The sequence below is a fragment of the Passer montanus genome, unplaced genomic scaffold (genome assembly GCF_014805655.1).
Source record: "Passer montanus isolate IOZ18808 unplaced genomic scaffold, ASM1480565v1 scaffold49, whole genome shotgun sequence".
Taxonomy (NCBI): domain Eukaryota; kingdom Metazoa; phylum Chordata; class Aves; order Passeriformes; family Passeridae; genus Passer; species Passer montanus.
In genome coordinates this window covers 4,168,768-4,183,619 of record NW_024369818.1, presented here as the reverse complement: position 1 = coordinate 4,183,619, position 14,852 = coordinate 4,168,768, and the positions used below count along the sequence as shown (strand labels likewise).

At 41.8% G+C, this 14,852-nt stretch overlaps 1 protein-coding gene across 2 annotated transcripts in view; it reads left to right on the top strand.

Annotated features, from left to right (window-relative positions):
• LOC120508760 (connector enhancer of kinase suppressor of ras 2-like) overlaps nucleotides 1-14,852 on the top strand; it is a 164,809-nt gene that overhangs the window by 148,146 nt on the left and 1,811 nt on the right. The window contains exons 20-24 of one of the 2 annotated variants that reach the window (XM_039722659.1): nucleotides 1,490-1,561; nucleotides 11,410-11,480; nucleotides 12,219-12,319; nucleotides 13,619-14,126; nucleotides 14,424-14,623. In XM_039722659.1, coding sequence (XP_039578593.1) covers nucleotides 1,490-1,561; nucleotides 11,410-11,480; nucleotides 12,219-12,319; nucleotides 13,619-14,126; nucleotides 14,424-14,623 — 952 coding nt within the window. Of the gene's footprint in view, nucleotides 1-1,489; nucleotides 1,562-11,409; nucleotides 11,481-12,215; nucleotides 12,320-13,618; nucleotides 14,127-14,423; nucleotides 14,624-14,852 lie in introns of both variants that reach the window. The other variant, XM_039722658.1, reaches the window with a different exon arrangement.

Genomic DNA, 14,852 nt, shown 5'->3' with positions numbered 1-14,852 from the left:
ACTGTTCCACCTTTCTTACCCACAGCTGTTTCCACAGAACCTTTGGAGTTGCTGGTACTCAGCTGGCATAGAGGGATTAAAAAGTTCCACACCAGAAGCAGAAGAATGATAAGAATTTTTGACACTAAAATCATACCGTAACAATCAGTTAAAAGAAAGCATAAAGTTGATCAGAGCATACTTAAAACTGCATTTATATAATGATGAAAAGAGGGATAATTAACAAGCCTGTGCCATCTAGTGGGCACCACGGATCCCTGTGTGGGATTTCACTCACTGCTTTTATTTGCAAAGTACCAGTAGCCAGGGCAGTGAGGCTCTGCAGTGGAAATTATCACTGTCCAGATGCCAAAACAACACTTAAATACCTCTACAGCCTCCTTTGATGGAATTTAATATTTAATGATAGCCCTCTGTGCAAAGATAACCTTACCCTTTATATCCCTAATCCCATGAAAAAAGAAACTGCACAGAAATACACAAATCTGTTGGAGGGCTTTTGTTAGGAAAGCTGTTGCTGGATGCATTTGTATTAATTATATATATAAAAAATCACTGTGTCCAGGTGAAGCTTCTTCAGCTCTCATCTTGTCTTTGAAAACTGCAATAAGCCATAGTAATTAATAAAACACTCATTTGCATTTAAGCTATTAATAGTGGAAACATTGCATCACAGGTTCTTCATAATTCCATGTGTAATGATTCCTAATCTAATTCTTACATCAGGTAATTACCATATAAATGTCATATTTTAACATAAATGTTATGAATGATAGTGTGGCATTTTTTTAACATTTGCCAGCTAATCAAATTAATAGTCTTTAATGCTGGGACCTTCTGGTTTCCTTGATAGCAAAACTTCTTTTCACCCACACAAAAAATTTGTAAAAACTGTGATTATTGTTCTTAGCATTTTTCAACTGCTCAGCTGAGGGAGAGCTCAGGGGTTAGACCACATAAAAGAATTAATAAAAAGCATTTTATGTGAACTATAATCACCCATGCCATCTGATTATTATCTACTACTCCAGTGATTTCTAGCTCAAGTTGGCAGCCCTCTGCATTTCTTTTTGTAGAACATAAAACTGTCATCAAATACATGAGAAGAGGTGGGGGGATCAAACATTTATTGCTTTAGTTGATCTTTGGAATACAACTAAGATGTACTTGAATATACTCAATAAGACTTTCAAATTCATCCAAGAATTTTTTAGATGTAGAACATCAGTGGTTATCAAAAGGTTTTATATTTTTAAATCATTCAAGTACTTTTGAAATTTTTGCAAAGTACGAGGATCACAAACCCAGATGAAATCAGATTGGGGGAATCCATCGATAAATTTAGGCAGCAAAATTCAGACTGAAGATGAAAAATGCCTATGAAAGCTGTAACATGCTGAAGAATCACAGAGCAGGACAGTCTGGTGTATTTGTAGACAAGATGTTTGAAAGAAAAGGTGGTTTTTATTCTTTGTGCTCTTTTTTATAGTGCCTTCAAAGCATGTCACCCCAAAATAAAGAGCTTCTACTTCGCAACCGACTGCCTTGAAGAGATGAACAGGTGAGTTGTGTGTCCCCTTTGTTGTGGGATGTTCTTTATCCTGGTGCTTCAGTATTTCATCTCACACAGGAATATCCTCCTGGAGGCTGGTGGAATGCTGGCTCGTGGTGTTCTCAGGAATTAGTGTTCCATTAATTTCAGTGAATACATTACATTCTGTAGCTCACTTCGCTGACATTTCCTGCCACAACATGTCTTAGCTCTGCAAAGGAAAGTTACTTGTGCTGGTCTCATCTCTGTTAATTAGAAATTTTTCTGTTGTTGATGGGCTTATGTTCATCACCCTTGTGATGTTTTGTAGGTAAAGGCTGGAAGTCTAAGTGGGATCAGTGTTTCTGGTACATTGAACAGTGCACCCACAACAAAGCTTGTACAGAGGACACCCAGGTGGTGGGGGGTGTGTGCATATATGTAAATATATATATATGTGTATATTCCCCTTCCAGTGCCAAGAACAACCCCCAGCAACATGGAAAATCAGCAGTAATTAATTTCATTCACCACATCACTGTCCCAACACAGAGCAGAGGCAAGCAAAATTCCATTTTTGGTGTTGTAGTGAGTTTTAAATGTCCTTGGATGTGCTGGGGGGACATTCCAAACTCCTGACTGGACAAGGCACTGGACAACCTGACCCAGCATTAAAGCTGGCCCTGCTGTGGGTGGCTGTGGGAACAGGCACCTCCTGGGAGCTCTTCTAGTCCAAATCACTCCGTGCTTCTCCTTTGTGATTCAGTGGTGAAGGCAGAGGTTGGATGGAGGTGGGACAGGGCCTCAGATCCCAAAAGGCAGACTCGGATGTGCTCCTTCCTCCTGGTACCTCAGAAATTTGTTTATTCCCAGCTGAGGTGGAAAGACCTGGGACAAGGTCACCTTCCTGGGAAGTCTTAAATCTTTTCTGGCACAGATAACTGAAACTTTGAGATGTTCTTACTTACAGTTCTTCTTAATGTTTGCCAGCTTGGGAAGACATACAGATGGGGTTTTTCCTTTGGAATATTAAGGCCTAAAAACCATTGTTGAACTAACATTTATATTCTGTGGCTTACATGGCTCTTCAGTGTGTTGGGCTGTGAGCCTGGCTGGGGTGAAACTGTTCATCCTGCACTGAGGAGGGGGATGAGCCTCAGTTATCAGGAGTGGGATACTTTCAGGGTATAAGTGCTGAAAAATATTTTTTCAAGGCTGTTAATGTTCCACTGCTCAGTTCTGTGGTGTGGTTCAGGTTTGTTTGGACAAAACCCAAGTGAGGATGTTTTACTGGTTTAACTCTGCCTGGTCTCCCTTGATTTCAGCTGCTGGGGTAGCTCTCGTTTGTTGAAGTGCCATTGATCATATCTATAAATTATACATAAAATGTTCTGACTCCAGGAAAACCAGGAGGTCTTGACACACATTTGATGAGCTGCTTTTACAACATCCATTGATTTTTCCATGGGGAGCCCAGGAAGCTGCAGTGAGGCCTTGGAGCACAGGAGCAGCTGGGAAGGTGCCAGGGTGTCCTTCCATCCCACACCATCCTTCACATCATTTACTCTGGAATTTACAAGAGTCTTTTCCCTGAAGTTTTGGGAAGCAGGCAAAGGGTGAACTTCTACTTAAGTATTTTGTGCAGTATTTTCCCTTCAGCAGTTCTGTCCCTGCAGAGCAATTGGAATTCACTCCCCAGCCCAATGATGGATAACTCTGCTCCCTCTGTAACATCCCTGGGCACCCCTGCAGCTCTTACAGGCATCCTGGAATTCCCTCTCCCACAGATCCTGGGTGAAATGTGAAATGAGGAAGCAAGATTCATAGATGAAAAAATGTGTTTAAAATACTGATTCCATAAATCTCTCACTTCCCAGCGAATTGCTACCCCATAATGTGAGGAAACACAGTAAATATTTTACGTGGTATCTCTCAATCCTGTTTGCAGCACAGAATTTAAGTGGGTTTTCCCTGCTGATGGAAGGGGGGATCCCTCATGCTGAAAAGTGAAGGAGTCCTGGCATGGAGAGGAACATTCCTCATTCACTATGAGGGGAATTTTATCCTTTCTTCAACTGCCTTGACCACCAGCTTTGGTTGTAACAGCTCTTTTTAGAGTTTCTCACCCCAGATTCACTGTTTATTAATTTTTTTCCACTCTGGAATATTTTCCTGTGCCTTTAACCCCACATTGCTGAGGAAAGAGATGGTCCCCAGTGGGTGGGGCTGGATTATTCTGTAGCAGACCGAGGCACTCAGCTGTGGCTGAGTTTTGCCTGCTGTGTTACTCGGCTTTGCAAAATTCATGCTCGTGCTGTTTTGTCAGGTCTTAAACGAGCAGAGCCGTGTTCTTAGAAATGAATTAATAATGAACTTGATGAGCTCATCTCTAGCTGCTACTCCAAGCTTGTTAAAGGCCTTATTTCCCAGAAGTGCTTCATCTCCTACCACACCACACATAACCTGTTTATGGCTTTAATTAGCATTGAATTTAATATTGGGTTGTTTTACAATATCTATGTTATTTAAAACTTACATGCTATTGAAATGCAGGGCAGTGCATTTGCAGTCTCATCATGGACTCCAAATATTAATTTTTTAAAAGTTTCTATTTTAGGCTGAATAATTTGATCACTTTTGATTTGAATAACTGGGTTAACTTTGCAATTTTAATAACTCCCATAAATCTTTGGCATTCATTCAAGAAATATAACAAATAATTGCTACTGAAACAGAATGATAATTGATTTTTGTAGGGCTCACTCCTATATTTTCCAAGACCTGAAAGATTATAGCACAATATTTCTCTTTAAAAAGAACTGTTTGAAAATTGAAGTATTCTGAATTAAGCAAATTTTATGGTGTCTCCTATCTACTTTTACATATGGAGTATAACCAAGTGAGTTATTCATGGGTTTCCCTAAATCATCCTGTTTATTCCTAAAGTTAATTCTGTTTTCTTCCTTAAATTTCAGGCATGTTGGTCTCTTTGGCAGGTCTTGGTCAAATCAGATGGTGAGCCAGGATTAACACATTTTTCCAGTTTCAATGCACTTAGTCTTCACTTTATATAAACTGGCACCCAAGTAAAGCTCTTGGCAACTAAAAGTTTCAGCTCTTAGACATTTTCCCCCTTAAACTGGACAAGTGAGCAGGAGATTGTCAGATCTGTCTGGCCTAATTCACCAGCTCTTTATCAAATAGAGCTGAGTAAATTGTTACAGAGCTCTTACTCTCAGCCCCTTTCCTGCTGAAAAGCCAGGAGATAATGCTGCAGAACATGAAAGGTACTTTTCAAACAGAAATCCCTGGAATGGAGCTCCCCAATGGTGTTGTAAATAATCATAAAGAGCAGGTTTTCCTTTCTTCCTTTTATGTTCACATAAACTTGTTTCAAATCCGTGCCTGAGGCCACGTCAGCCCTCTAATTTATTGTTCTCACATAAAAGCTCCTTAAGTGCAGCACAAGTAAAACAATTTTCTGATCAGAATTAGCTGCAGGCCCCAAGGACGGGGTGAAACCATGATGTTCATGGGAGTGCACAGGGTGACAGTGCAGCTGCTGTCCTGTCGGGGCAAAATACTGCTCCAGGAATTCCCAGCACTGAGCTGGAATATTCCAAACCTCCTTTCATGGGCAGGTCACCTGGCTCCTGCTTTCTGCAATTTCTGAATATTTGCCCTAGACTTGTGAAGCTCCACTTCCCCCTCACTCAGTCCCAGCCCCAGTGGCTGATGGAGTTTGCAGTGCACAATTGTGATTTTCCAGCACCACCCAAATCAGGGCTGGGCGAGTTCATCCCTCGTGCAGGAGGCAGGATCTGCACCAGCTTAAATTACAAAATTAACTTCATCAAACTCTGCTGCAAACAGTGCCAGTGTGAATTGATAAGTTCTTCTGGGAGCCAAGCAGTTCAGCTGCATTTCACAGAGCAGATTTAGTGATTCCAGCCCTGCACCTCTCTGAGCTGAAGGCAGTGTCACAGTCAAGTCATAATTGTGACCTTATGCTGGAGATACTGAGGTAACTCTGCCAAATCTGAAGATTTAGTAATAGAAATAAGAAATAATAGAAACAAGTAATAGAAATAAGAAATTTCATAATAATGAGTTAGCCAGACATTTAACAGTGTTATTTGGCCTATTTGAGCTGATTTTTTAAAAACTATTTAGAAGCAGATTACAAAATTTCACAAGTAAGTCATCCCATTTCTTTAAAAACTTCACCTCTAAACCCCAAACCCCACCCATAGTTTATGCCATGCTAAGTTCAGTTCTCTTGCTTGTAAACAAAGCTTTCTTCCTCCAGAGCTTTCCTTTGGGCCAATCATTTGGTGAAAGCTGGGGCAACAGTTTGAGTGAGTGAGTAAAGAGGAGTTCCAGTTGAGTGAGCTTTTGTGACTGTTTTGGTGATTTCTTTAGGGTTTATTATTGGTTCTGGATCAAATAGCCTATCTGTTATTGTGTGCTTTTATTCTCTGTGGTACACAACTGTACTTGTACAGTAAAATGCTGGTACCAGAAAGGTAATTTATTTGCTACAAAGCAGTGAATTTCTTTTGACAATTACCCACTGGGGAAAACAAAAAACAGACAAAAAAAACACCCACACCAAACCAGACTTCTGAGAAAAGAGACATAATTGTGCATTTGTTTGACAGAGGAAAGTTTAAAAAATTAAAAATAAAAAAAAATCCCATTAAGTGCATGAAGCAGATGCACATGCAAAGAGGGCACAGATTGGTTCACTTGTCAATTCTTAAGCCGTCTCAGGCTTTTTTCCTCTTTTTCCAGCCTGACAAATCTAAGAAGACAATGCATGAAACAAGATCAACAGTCATGTCAAATTATCAAATCTGAGAGTACTCAGAGTTTACCCCACGGATGATTTTGCTTAACAAATCCCAGCAAGTGTGACAAATGCAGCAGCAGAGGCAGAGCTGCTGGGGCTGGTGCAGGCAGAGATGAGCTCACGGAGCAGGATCTGCTCAGGGTCACATTTCACCAGGAGAGGCTTCGGGGCTCCTTTTGTGTGGAGGAAAATCAAGGCAGCATTTCAGCCACCCCTGCTACAGCACCCTTTATTCTCTTAAATGATTGTATTACCTGCATAATCATAGAAAGTAGGGAAAATAATGTACCTTAGGGAGCCAAATGGGAAATGCATTGATTTTTCAGGTGTTCAGTAAGAAAGACTGGTCAGAGAAGTCTACTTAACAAGTACAAATCAATTTTTAAATCTAATTGTGAATTGCAAAGAATTTTACTGTGAATTCTGGAATCTGATTATCCCAGTGACGTAAAAAAATAATACAAAGCTTTTGATCAGAAATTAAATGTAAACTGCACTGAATAAATTCTATGTATGAAATAAATGGTTCAAGGGAATCTCTAATGGACTTAAAGATAACTTGATTTAAGAGAAATTGAACTTCCACTTAGTGCTAGTTTTTCCTTTTAACCAAATAATCTCAAATGTAGATGCAATCTCAAAAATAAATTAAAAAAAAACTTCTGCACTGAAACATTTCTAGCACAAAGTTGAGGTGGTGTACAAGGGCAAGAATTAATAATGAAAAGATGCATGGAAGATAGGAAATATATTTTATTTTTTCTGTTAATGTGTTAGGATTTCATAGACTTCATTTTTAAAGGAACATTTAACAGAGGGAAATAGTGAAAGTAGTTGGACTTTTTCTTGAATTTACACCTTTTCAGAACATATAATTGTTTTACATATTCATTTGAATTAAATAGCTTTTTCTAAAAGCAGCCACATGGTATGTGCAATAAGTGAGGATATTAGCAAATCAAACTTTTCTGAGCCCCAGAATCTCACTTCTTCCCCCCTCTTCTCCATGGGTTTATGGAACAGTTCTAGCTATAACCTAAAAATTGTAACTTTTCACCCCTTTTTTATAGGAAGATAAAAAAAGTTATCCTCTTCCCTTGGTTTTCATTCTCCTCCACTAAACAAAATAGTTCTCTCCAATTTATGACAACTGAGATTGTCCAAGCTGTTTTATTTTTTTGTTTGTGCTTTTTCACTCTGGACCTGTAGAAAGGAGCAGCCAAGGGGCTGAGTGTGATCCTCTGTGGAAACTCTCATTGCCTTCACTCCCAGAACCTCCCACTGCCCCAGGGCTGGCTCAGCAGAGTAAACTATGAAAGCCAGGAAAACAAATTTATTAATTTGTACGATGAGGAGTGGCCTATTCTTGTTTTCAATAGTGTTAGGGGAGCAAGGCAATGTGCAATTGTTTCCAGCTGTTTGGCCCCCTTAAACATTTCCCAGTGTTTCTGTCAGTGGCTGAATGTGCTCTGGTGTGTTTGGGGTGTTTTAGGATGATTCACTCTTCAGTCCAGGCTGTGGCAGCTCCTCACTGCCCTGGTGCCTTCACTCAGCACAGCCCAGGCCTGGGGAACAATCAGACTCAGAAGAGGCCCTGGGCTGAAATCCCTGGGTAATAACCGGAATTATCTCAGTAAATTTAACTTAAATACTACCAGGCAGCTCTATTTTATCCCAAAGCAATGACAACAGTGCCTGTTGTTACCCAACAGAATTAATTACAACCAAGCCTGATTTATTTAGAATTTAATTGAGACAGAGTACAAAACTTGTGCATTTTGATGACTTTACTGGAGGCTCATGTTTCCCTGCCTTTGGTTCACTGGAGCACAGGCAATAAAAAACAACCCACTTCTTGGTTCCCTGTAGGTTGTTACGGGGTAAGTGATTGTGTCTTATGGGGATTTTACAATTCTGGAGGTAAAGTGTTGTGGCAGAGGATCCACAGGACATTTAGTGCTGTTCTGTCATCACAATTTCCATCCAGAATGCAAACCCCCTCTTTGTTGGGTGGCCTAGACTCAGTGAAACTGCTTGTTTAGTTGTTTAATTATCACCAGGGAAGGGTTGTTGAAGTTATCCAGGTAGGATCTGGGGAAGGGTTGTTGAAGTTATCCAGGTAGGATCTGGGGAAGGGAGCCCAGCCTGGGGCTGAGGTACAGGATGTGCACTGACATCCCAAAGGTGCCCATTAGGGCAGCCCAGGCCTCCTTACGGCCACAGGGAAATCCCAGATCTCTAGAACCCCAAGCAGCACTCCAGCCCTGGCTGTGCTGGCAGCTGCAGCACTCAGACCCTCCATGGGATGTGCATCCTGCATCCCTCGGGAGCCAGCTCCGACAGGAGCTCCCAGCGCCAGCTGGAACCCAACCTTTGCCCACAGGGCAGCTGGGACAGAGTTCAGAGCCAAGTGCCTGCCTTTCCAGGCTCTCCACAAAGAGCTTTTTATAACCTTGAAAAACCTGCAGTTTTCTGAAAAATGAAAGTGGTTTGCTCATCAAGGAAATTCATCAAGTTTATGCAGGGTTCCTTTCGAACTGAGTTTGCATTTCCTTGGGGAAAAAAAATTAACTGTAAGAAAATGAGCTGTAATCTCAGCACTTGTATATCTCCTGATTAACCTCAAAAACATTCACTCTTGCTTTTCTTAAAAGTACAAAACCTAAAATGGAAATTCTAGTTCTTTTATCTGAAGAGATTTTGTCATGATAAGCCACTGAATGTCATCAGATAACCCTTTATGTTGCCTTGACCAAGAGCTGACTCTGAATTGTGGTAAATGAGGTAAGAAAGTCCTTGTAACTCTAGCTGGGGATGATCTTGGCCTTTGGAAGAGAAAAGCCTGAGCAGCCTTAGAGAAGGAAGATTAACTTCAGCTAATTCCAGATCTGGCCATTGAGGCCACATGCATAAAGCTGATACTCTGGGTATCCTCAGAGCATCCCTGGCTCTGGGAGCTTAATCCTAAAACTTCAACTGGTGTCTGTATTTGCTTCCAAGATCTGACACCCTCAAATGAACAATGAGCAACAAAAGAAATTTTGCAAGAAATTTAAGACAGTATAAATTTCCATGCACTGACCACACAAATGGCTGAGTCTGTTTTAACTTGGAAAATTGTAATTAGTCCTAATTTATCATTGGTGCTTAAGCAGAACCTCAGTTGAAGGCACTGAGCCATCCTGCTTAATTGCCAAAGGCATATGGCAAAGTATGACTAAAACTATTTTGCTGCAGTGCTAATGAGTTCAGAAATTTGGGAACAACTGATGAAAAACTGGTGAATGGAAATGCCTGCTAACGAGCAGGGAGTGATGTCAGTGCCATTCCTGCAGCGAAGGATCTGCCCTGCAAGGGAAGCAAACGCCAGGCAGTGCTGAGGGAAATGATGCTGGAGAGCACTGTGCAAAAGCTCTTCTGTAAATCTGTTAATCCATTTTAAATATACTTCCCTCATGATAAAGATGAGTTATTGATGTGCTGATGCAAACAACGGCTGTAAGCAGTGCTAAGCCTGCAGTTGGTGTTTGGGAAAACTAATCATCGTTTCCATTTTCATCTCCAATTTGCTGACTTCTGCCTTAATACTGAGAGGCAAAGCAATATGATTGTGCAGTTCTTTATTTCCATAGTTTTGCAAGTAAATGAAACCCTGTCAGAATTCCCTGTAAGAAGGGAACGGTGCTGTCCCCTTTGGCTGTTAGGGAAGCCATGAGGTGCAGGCAGGCAGTGAGTCAGTGCTGTATCAATATCAGAGACGGGATCATTGCTGGGAGCAGGGATCGATACGTGCTGAACTCCGGGCTATTTTTAGTGGAGAGTTCACTCTTCCTTCATTTTCTGCCTCCTTGCTGTGCCTCCCATCTCCCACACACCACTCTCCTGGACAATAACAGTCACACACGTCCTTAAAAGCTTTTTTTCTTCTCTAGTACAAGTGGGAAAGAATGACACTGAAGAGTTTTCTTGTTTCAATCTGCAAAACAACTCGTGCTTTTGATATTGCATGTACTGTTCACTAATGTCTGACTTGAGGCCTGTGAAAGATGGCTTTGTCATTATAATATTCATTAACCAAGAAGATAATTATTAACAAATTTGATGTTGCAAATGTTCAAAAAGAAAAAAGAGCTGCTTCTAGATAAACTCTCACATCAATTTTCTGGGAAATTAATTAGATAATTAAGAATTTAGTCACTGAGGAAGGGAATGGTTCAAAACATCCCAGGCATTATAGATGTCACTATTAGGGCTTTTTTCTTTGGTTATATCTCCTTGTTGATGTAAATAAGATAATTCTTGATTTTCCATTTGCTGAACATTAAGAAGTGACTTTTCCTTCTGTGTGTTCATTTCCTTTTTTCCCTAGTTTTTCAATTATATATTGTGTAAACATCCAGTAATCTTACATAAAGAAAGCTTAAAAGGTGTTTTCCCCAAGATTAACTATAATATTTCCATAAGGAAGTAAAGAATCTTATTTCCTATCAAACTAAATAATTTGAGGACAAAGAAAGAAACCAGCACATCCAATGCGAAATGCAAATATTGAAGCACTTGCGATTTACCAAGACTTTAGAAACCCAAAAGTCTAATTAAACAAATTAAGGGAAAATAATGTTGATATAACAGCTCAACAACACGAAGTGTTTATATCACCAGCATTGTGAATCCAGACTAGCAAATAACCAAACTGCCACAGGCTGTTTTAGCTTTCTGAGGATACGAGTTTAATACAACTCATTTCCCAACACAGGTTTTCAGACAATAATTATCATAATTCTATTTTATTTTCTAGTATTTCAGCAATTCAGGCAAGTTCTTGAAATAAATAGCAATCAGAATAAATGTGATAAATCCTTCACTCCCAGTTAACCACCCAATATATCTGAATTGTGGGTCTAACAGCCTCTTTGTTTAGGTGTTGTGTCTGACTTTTCCAGATGTTAGGGATGTGGATGCCTTCAGATTTATATGAGATGTTCCTTTTAAACACCTCTCTTCCTCATTTTTATCGTTCTGTTAGATGGATGAACCGTTTGGGTCTCGCAGCAATTGGTTACACACCTGATGACAAGGATATTCACCCAGATGAAGGTAATGCCTCAGTGATTATAATTAGGAGAAGAGAGCACACAGTACAAATCTGTCCAGTATTTCAGTAAAGTTGGAGGGGTCATAACTGACTTCTTTATTGACATATGGCCATATCTTTCCAAATATCTATTTTGATAAGAATACATTTCCTCAAAGAACTACATTTATTGGTGCTACCACCAAAGAAAATAAAATGCTGAGCAGTAATTTTAAGAAATACTTAAAATTAGTGATAAAGAGAATGCGGGGTTCAGGGTGAGGTGTGATCTCCCAGATCCCAGCCCTCAGGGATGTTCATCCCCCTAAAACCATCGCAGACTTGGGGCAATGTGTGTTTCAGCAATATTTGTTTGCACCTCCTGAGCAGGTGCCAGCCTTGTCCTCTCCCCATCACCCAGAGCAGAACCTGTTATGCCCAATTAAATTAAGTATTCAGGCCTGGCTGTACTGCAGTGGCTGGAATGAGGTTTCTGTGTGAAAGTCTGTGAGCAGAAGTTGGTTTTTATGTGCAGTGGCAGTCAGGTGCCCGAGCTGCCTGCTGCAACCCTTCCCCAGAGCATTCAGAGCTTCCTGCACCCCCTGTTTGAGGGGCCAGACCTTCCCACCAGGTGACTGGGGGACTGGGGACTGCAGGTGACTGGGGAATGTCCACCTTGCCCTGGAAGGATGTTGCTGAAATGTGGGATCTGCTTTCTGGTGGAAAAGCACCGAGTGAGACGTGGCATGCTTTGTCAGCAGATTACTGGAGCGAGAGCGATCAGGACGACATGGACGGCTCGCTGACGCTGAAGCAGGAGGGCTCCTCCACGCTGTGTGACACCTACCACCGCACCCCCTCAGTGAGTCACACGCTCTGCACTGCCCCGGGTCACCACAGACACCTCCGGGCCTTGGCTTGCACCTCCCTTGTCCCGGGATATTTAAACAACATAAAGGCGGCGGCACAAAGCCGGGTGTGATTGTAAAAATGAAATTACTGCTGCTCCTCATGAGCCAAGAGCTGGATCTTTCCATAGCAAATCAGTTAGGAAGGAAGGAGAGGTAAATGTCTCCTGACACAGACCTGTCAGCAGACTGGAAATATGACCTTTTTTTGTAGGATTGGTGAAACTACACATCATAACAGGAATAGAATATTCAAATTTTACCTTCACCGCAGAATATGAAAAAAATGTGATGGATGGGATAGTTTGTATTAATTCAGACCAGTTTTCAATTATGAATATTGGATACTGGATGCTAGAGATTAAGATCAGCTCACATTCACCCAGTAATCATGTTTTAGTTCTTTTTTGAAGAACAAATCTTTCTAGGAAAGGGGTTTTTTTGTACAATACCATGGTAATGACAGTATTGCAAATAGAACATTTCTATTAGACAAAACACAGGCAATTATGATAATTATTCTATGATTCCAAGCACAGATAGGACTGTTCTCTATTTTTCTTTCAGATTTTTCTTCAGCGTGAATGACATGATCCTCACACAGCCAGAACCAAAGAAAGAGTGACTGAGACAACAGCATCACATGGGTGAAGCTCAGACTGATTTTCACCCATGTGATGCTGTTTTATCAACTGGGATACAGGTTAAGCCCCTCCCTTTCTGTTTTTCCACATTTTTGCCTTTCTTTTTGTTTTGAATTAAATTTATACACAGACCCAGAGAATTCATTCAAATAGTTTCACAAGTTCAACGGTCCACCAGCCAAAAATCTTCCTGGGTGCTGAAGTTTTGTTGTTTGGGTTTGTGTTTTGGTTTTTTTCTGTTTGGCCCCTAAAAAAAATGAAAGGATATCCGATTATGCTTTCTTTTGGAGACTTCCACTGTCCTCAGCTGCACTGAGTGTAAGCTGGACAGGTCTTCAGGACACCTGCACCAGTGTTACACTTTTCTTTCCATCAGGAGTTGCTTGTGGGCAGAGAATGTGCAAAACAAGAATAGGGAGTGGTTAAAAGAGCACTTGTATAAAAGTTGTCACTGCTAATTCTCTTCTGTTTACAGTGGTTCATGTTATGACAAATCCAACCCATGAGTCCATCTGATTGATAGTATCGTAGAGTGTTTTACACTGCAGTCATTTCCTTGGGTCTGTCCAAAACATCATCTCATGGGCAGATGTTTTCGTGTCTTTCCAGGTGAATTCTTCAAGCCCATTCCCCGAAGCCAAACAAGGCCGACACTTTTCCAGCGAATCCACGTATTCCCACTCTTCTGCCGAGGACTCGCGGCAGGACGCGGCGGGCAGCACGCACTCCTCGGGGTGCAGACCTCCCTACCGAGAACGGCGCTCGTGGCAGGACCTGATAGAGACCCCCTTAACCAGCTCAGGGCTCCACTTCCTCCAGACCGTCCCTCCGGAGGCGGAGTACGCGAGCGGCCGGCCCGGAATGTCACCGGACAGACGGAGACAAGCCACGCTGCCCGTCCAGAGGCGCCACAATTTTGAGCAGGATGGGCCTTTTCCTCTGGTGGAATGTCCAAGGGGACACGGCTCCCACGGGCGGCCCCAGAAACCGCGCAGCCAAAGCCTTCCCCGAAACAGAGACGTGCGCGGGAAGGGACGCGTGAAGTCCATTGAGGGGACCGACGACAGTCCGGATGAGAGTGTTCCTCTTAGAAGGCACAATAGTTTCTGTGCAGAAGGTAAGCTCTGGCAGATTTCTGCTCCACTTTGCTGCCATCAAAATCCAGAGCAGTATTGCCACTGGTCTCAGCAAGAATTTTGTGGTTGAACTGCTGGATGTTGGCAAACGCAGGAGTTTGTACTTGAAATGCCAGGATGTAGCGCTAAAAATGGAGCTTTGGGATGATGTTCTTGTCTCATCAAAACCAACACTGCAGAACTGAGTAATAGGTTAATGTAGTACTGAAGTTGCGCTGATTTTAGAGACTTCATCTGAATGATCAGGTTTGTTGTTAGGGTTCTTTCTTTCCTTTCAGAAAACGTAAAAGAAATTGAAGAAATCACAGACGGTCTGCAAGAGCTCTACAGAACTCTGGAAGAAGCCAGCCTGTCAGCTTTCGGAGAGCAGCGTCCCTCCACCAAGCAGGAGTTCCGCAAGTCCTTCGTGAAGCGATGCAACGACCCAGTGATCAACGAGAAGCTGCACCACATCCGAGTCCTCAAGAGCACTTTAAAAGTAAGGCTTTATCCCCGATTTTGTGTGCAAAAATATAAAGTAGGAAAACTCTAATTGTGCATCACAAAATGCTGGTGGGTAGAAGGGACCTTAAAGCTCATCCAGTGCCACCCCTGCCATGGCAGGGACAACTTTCACTATCCCAGGATGCTCCAAGCCCTGTCCAACCTGGCCTTGGACACTTCCAGGGATCCAGGGGCAGCCACAGTGCTCTGGGCCTCCCCACCCT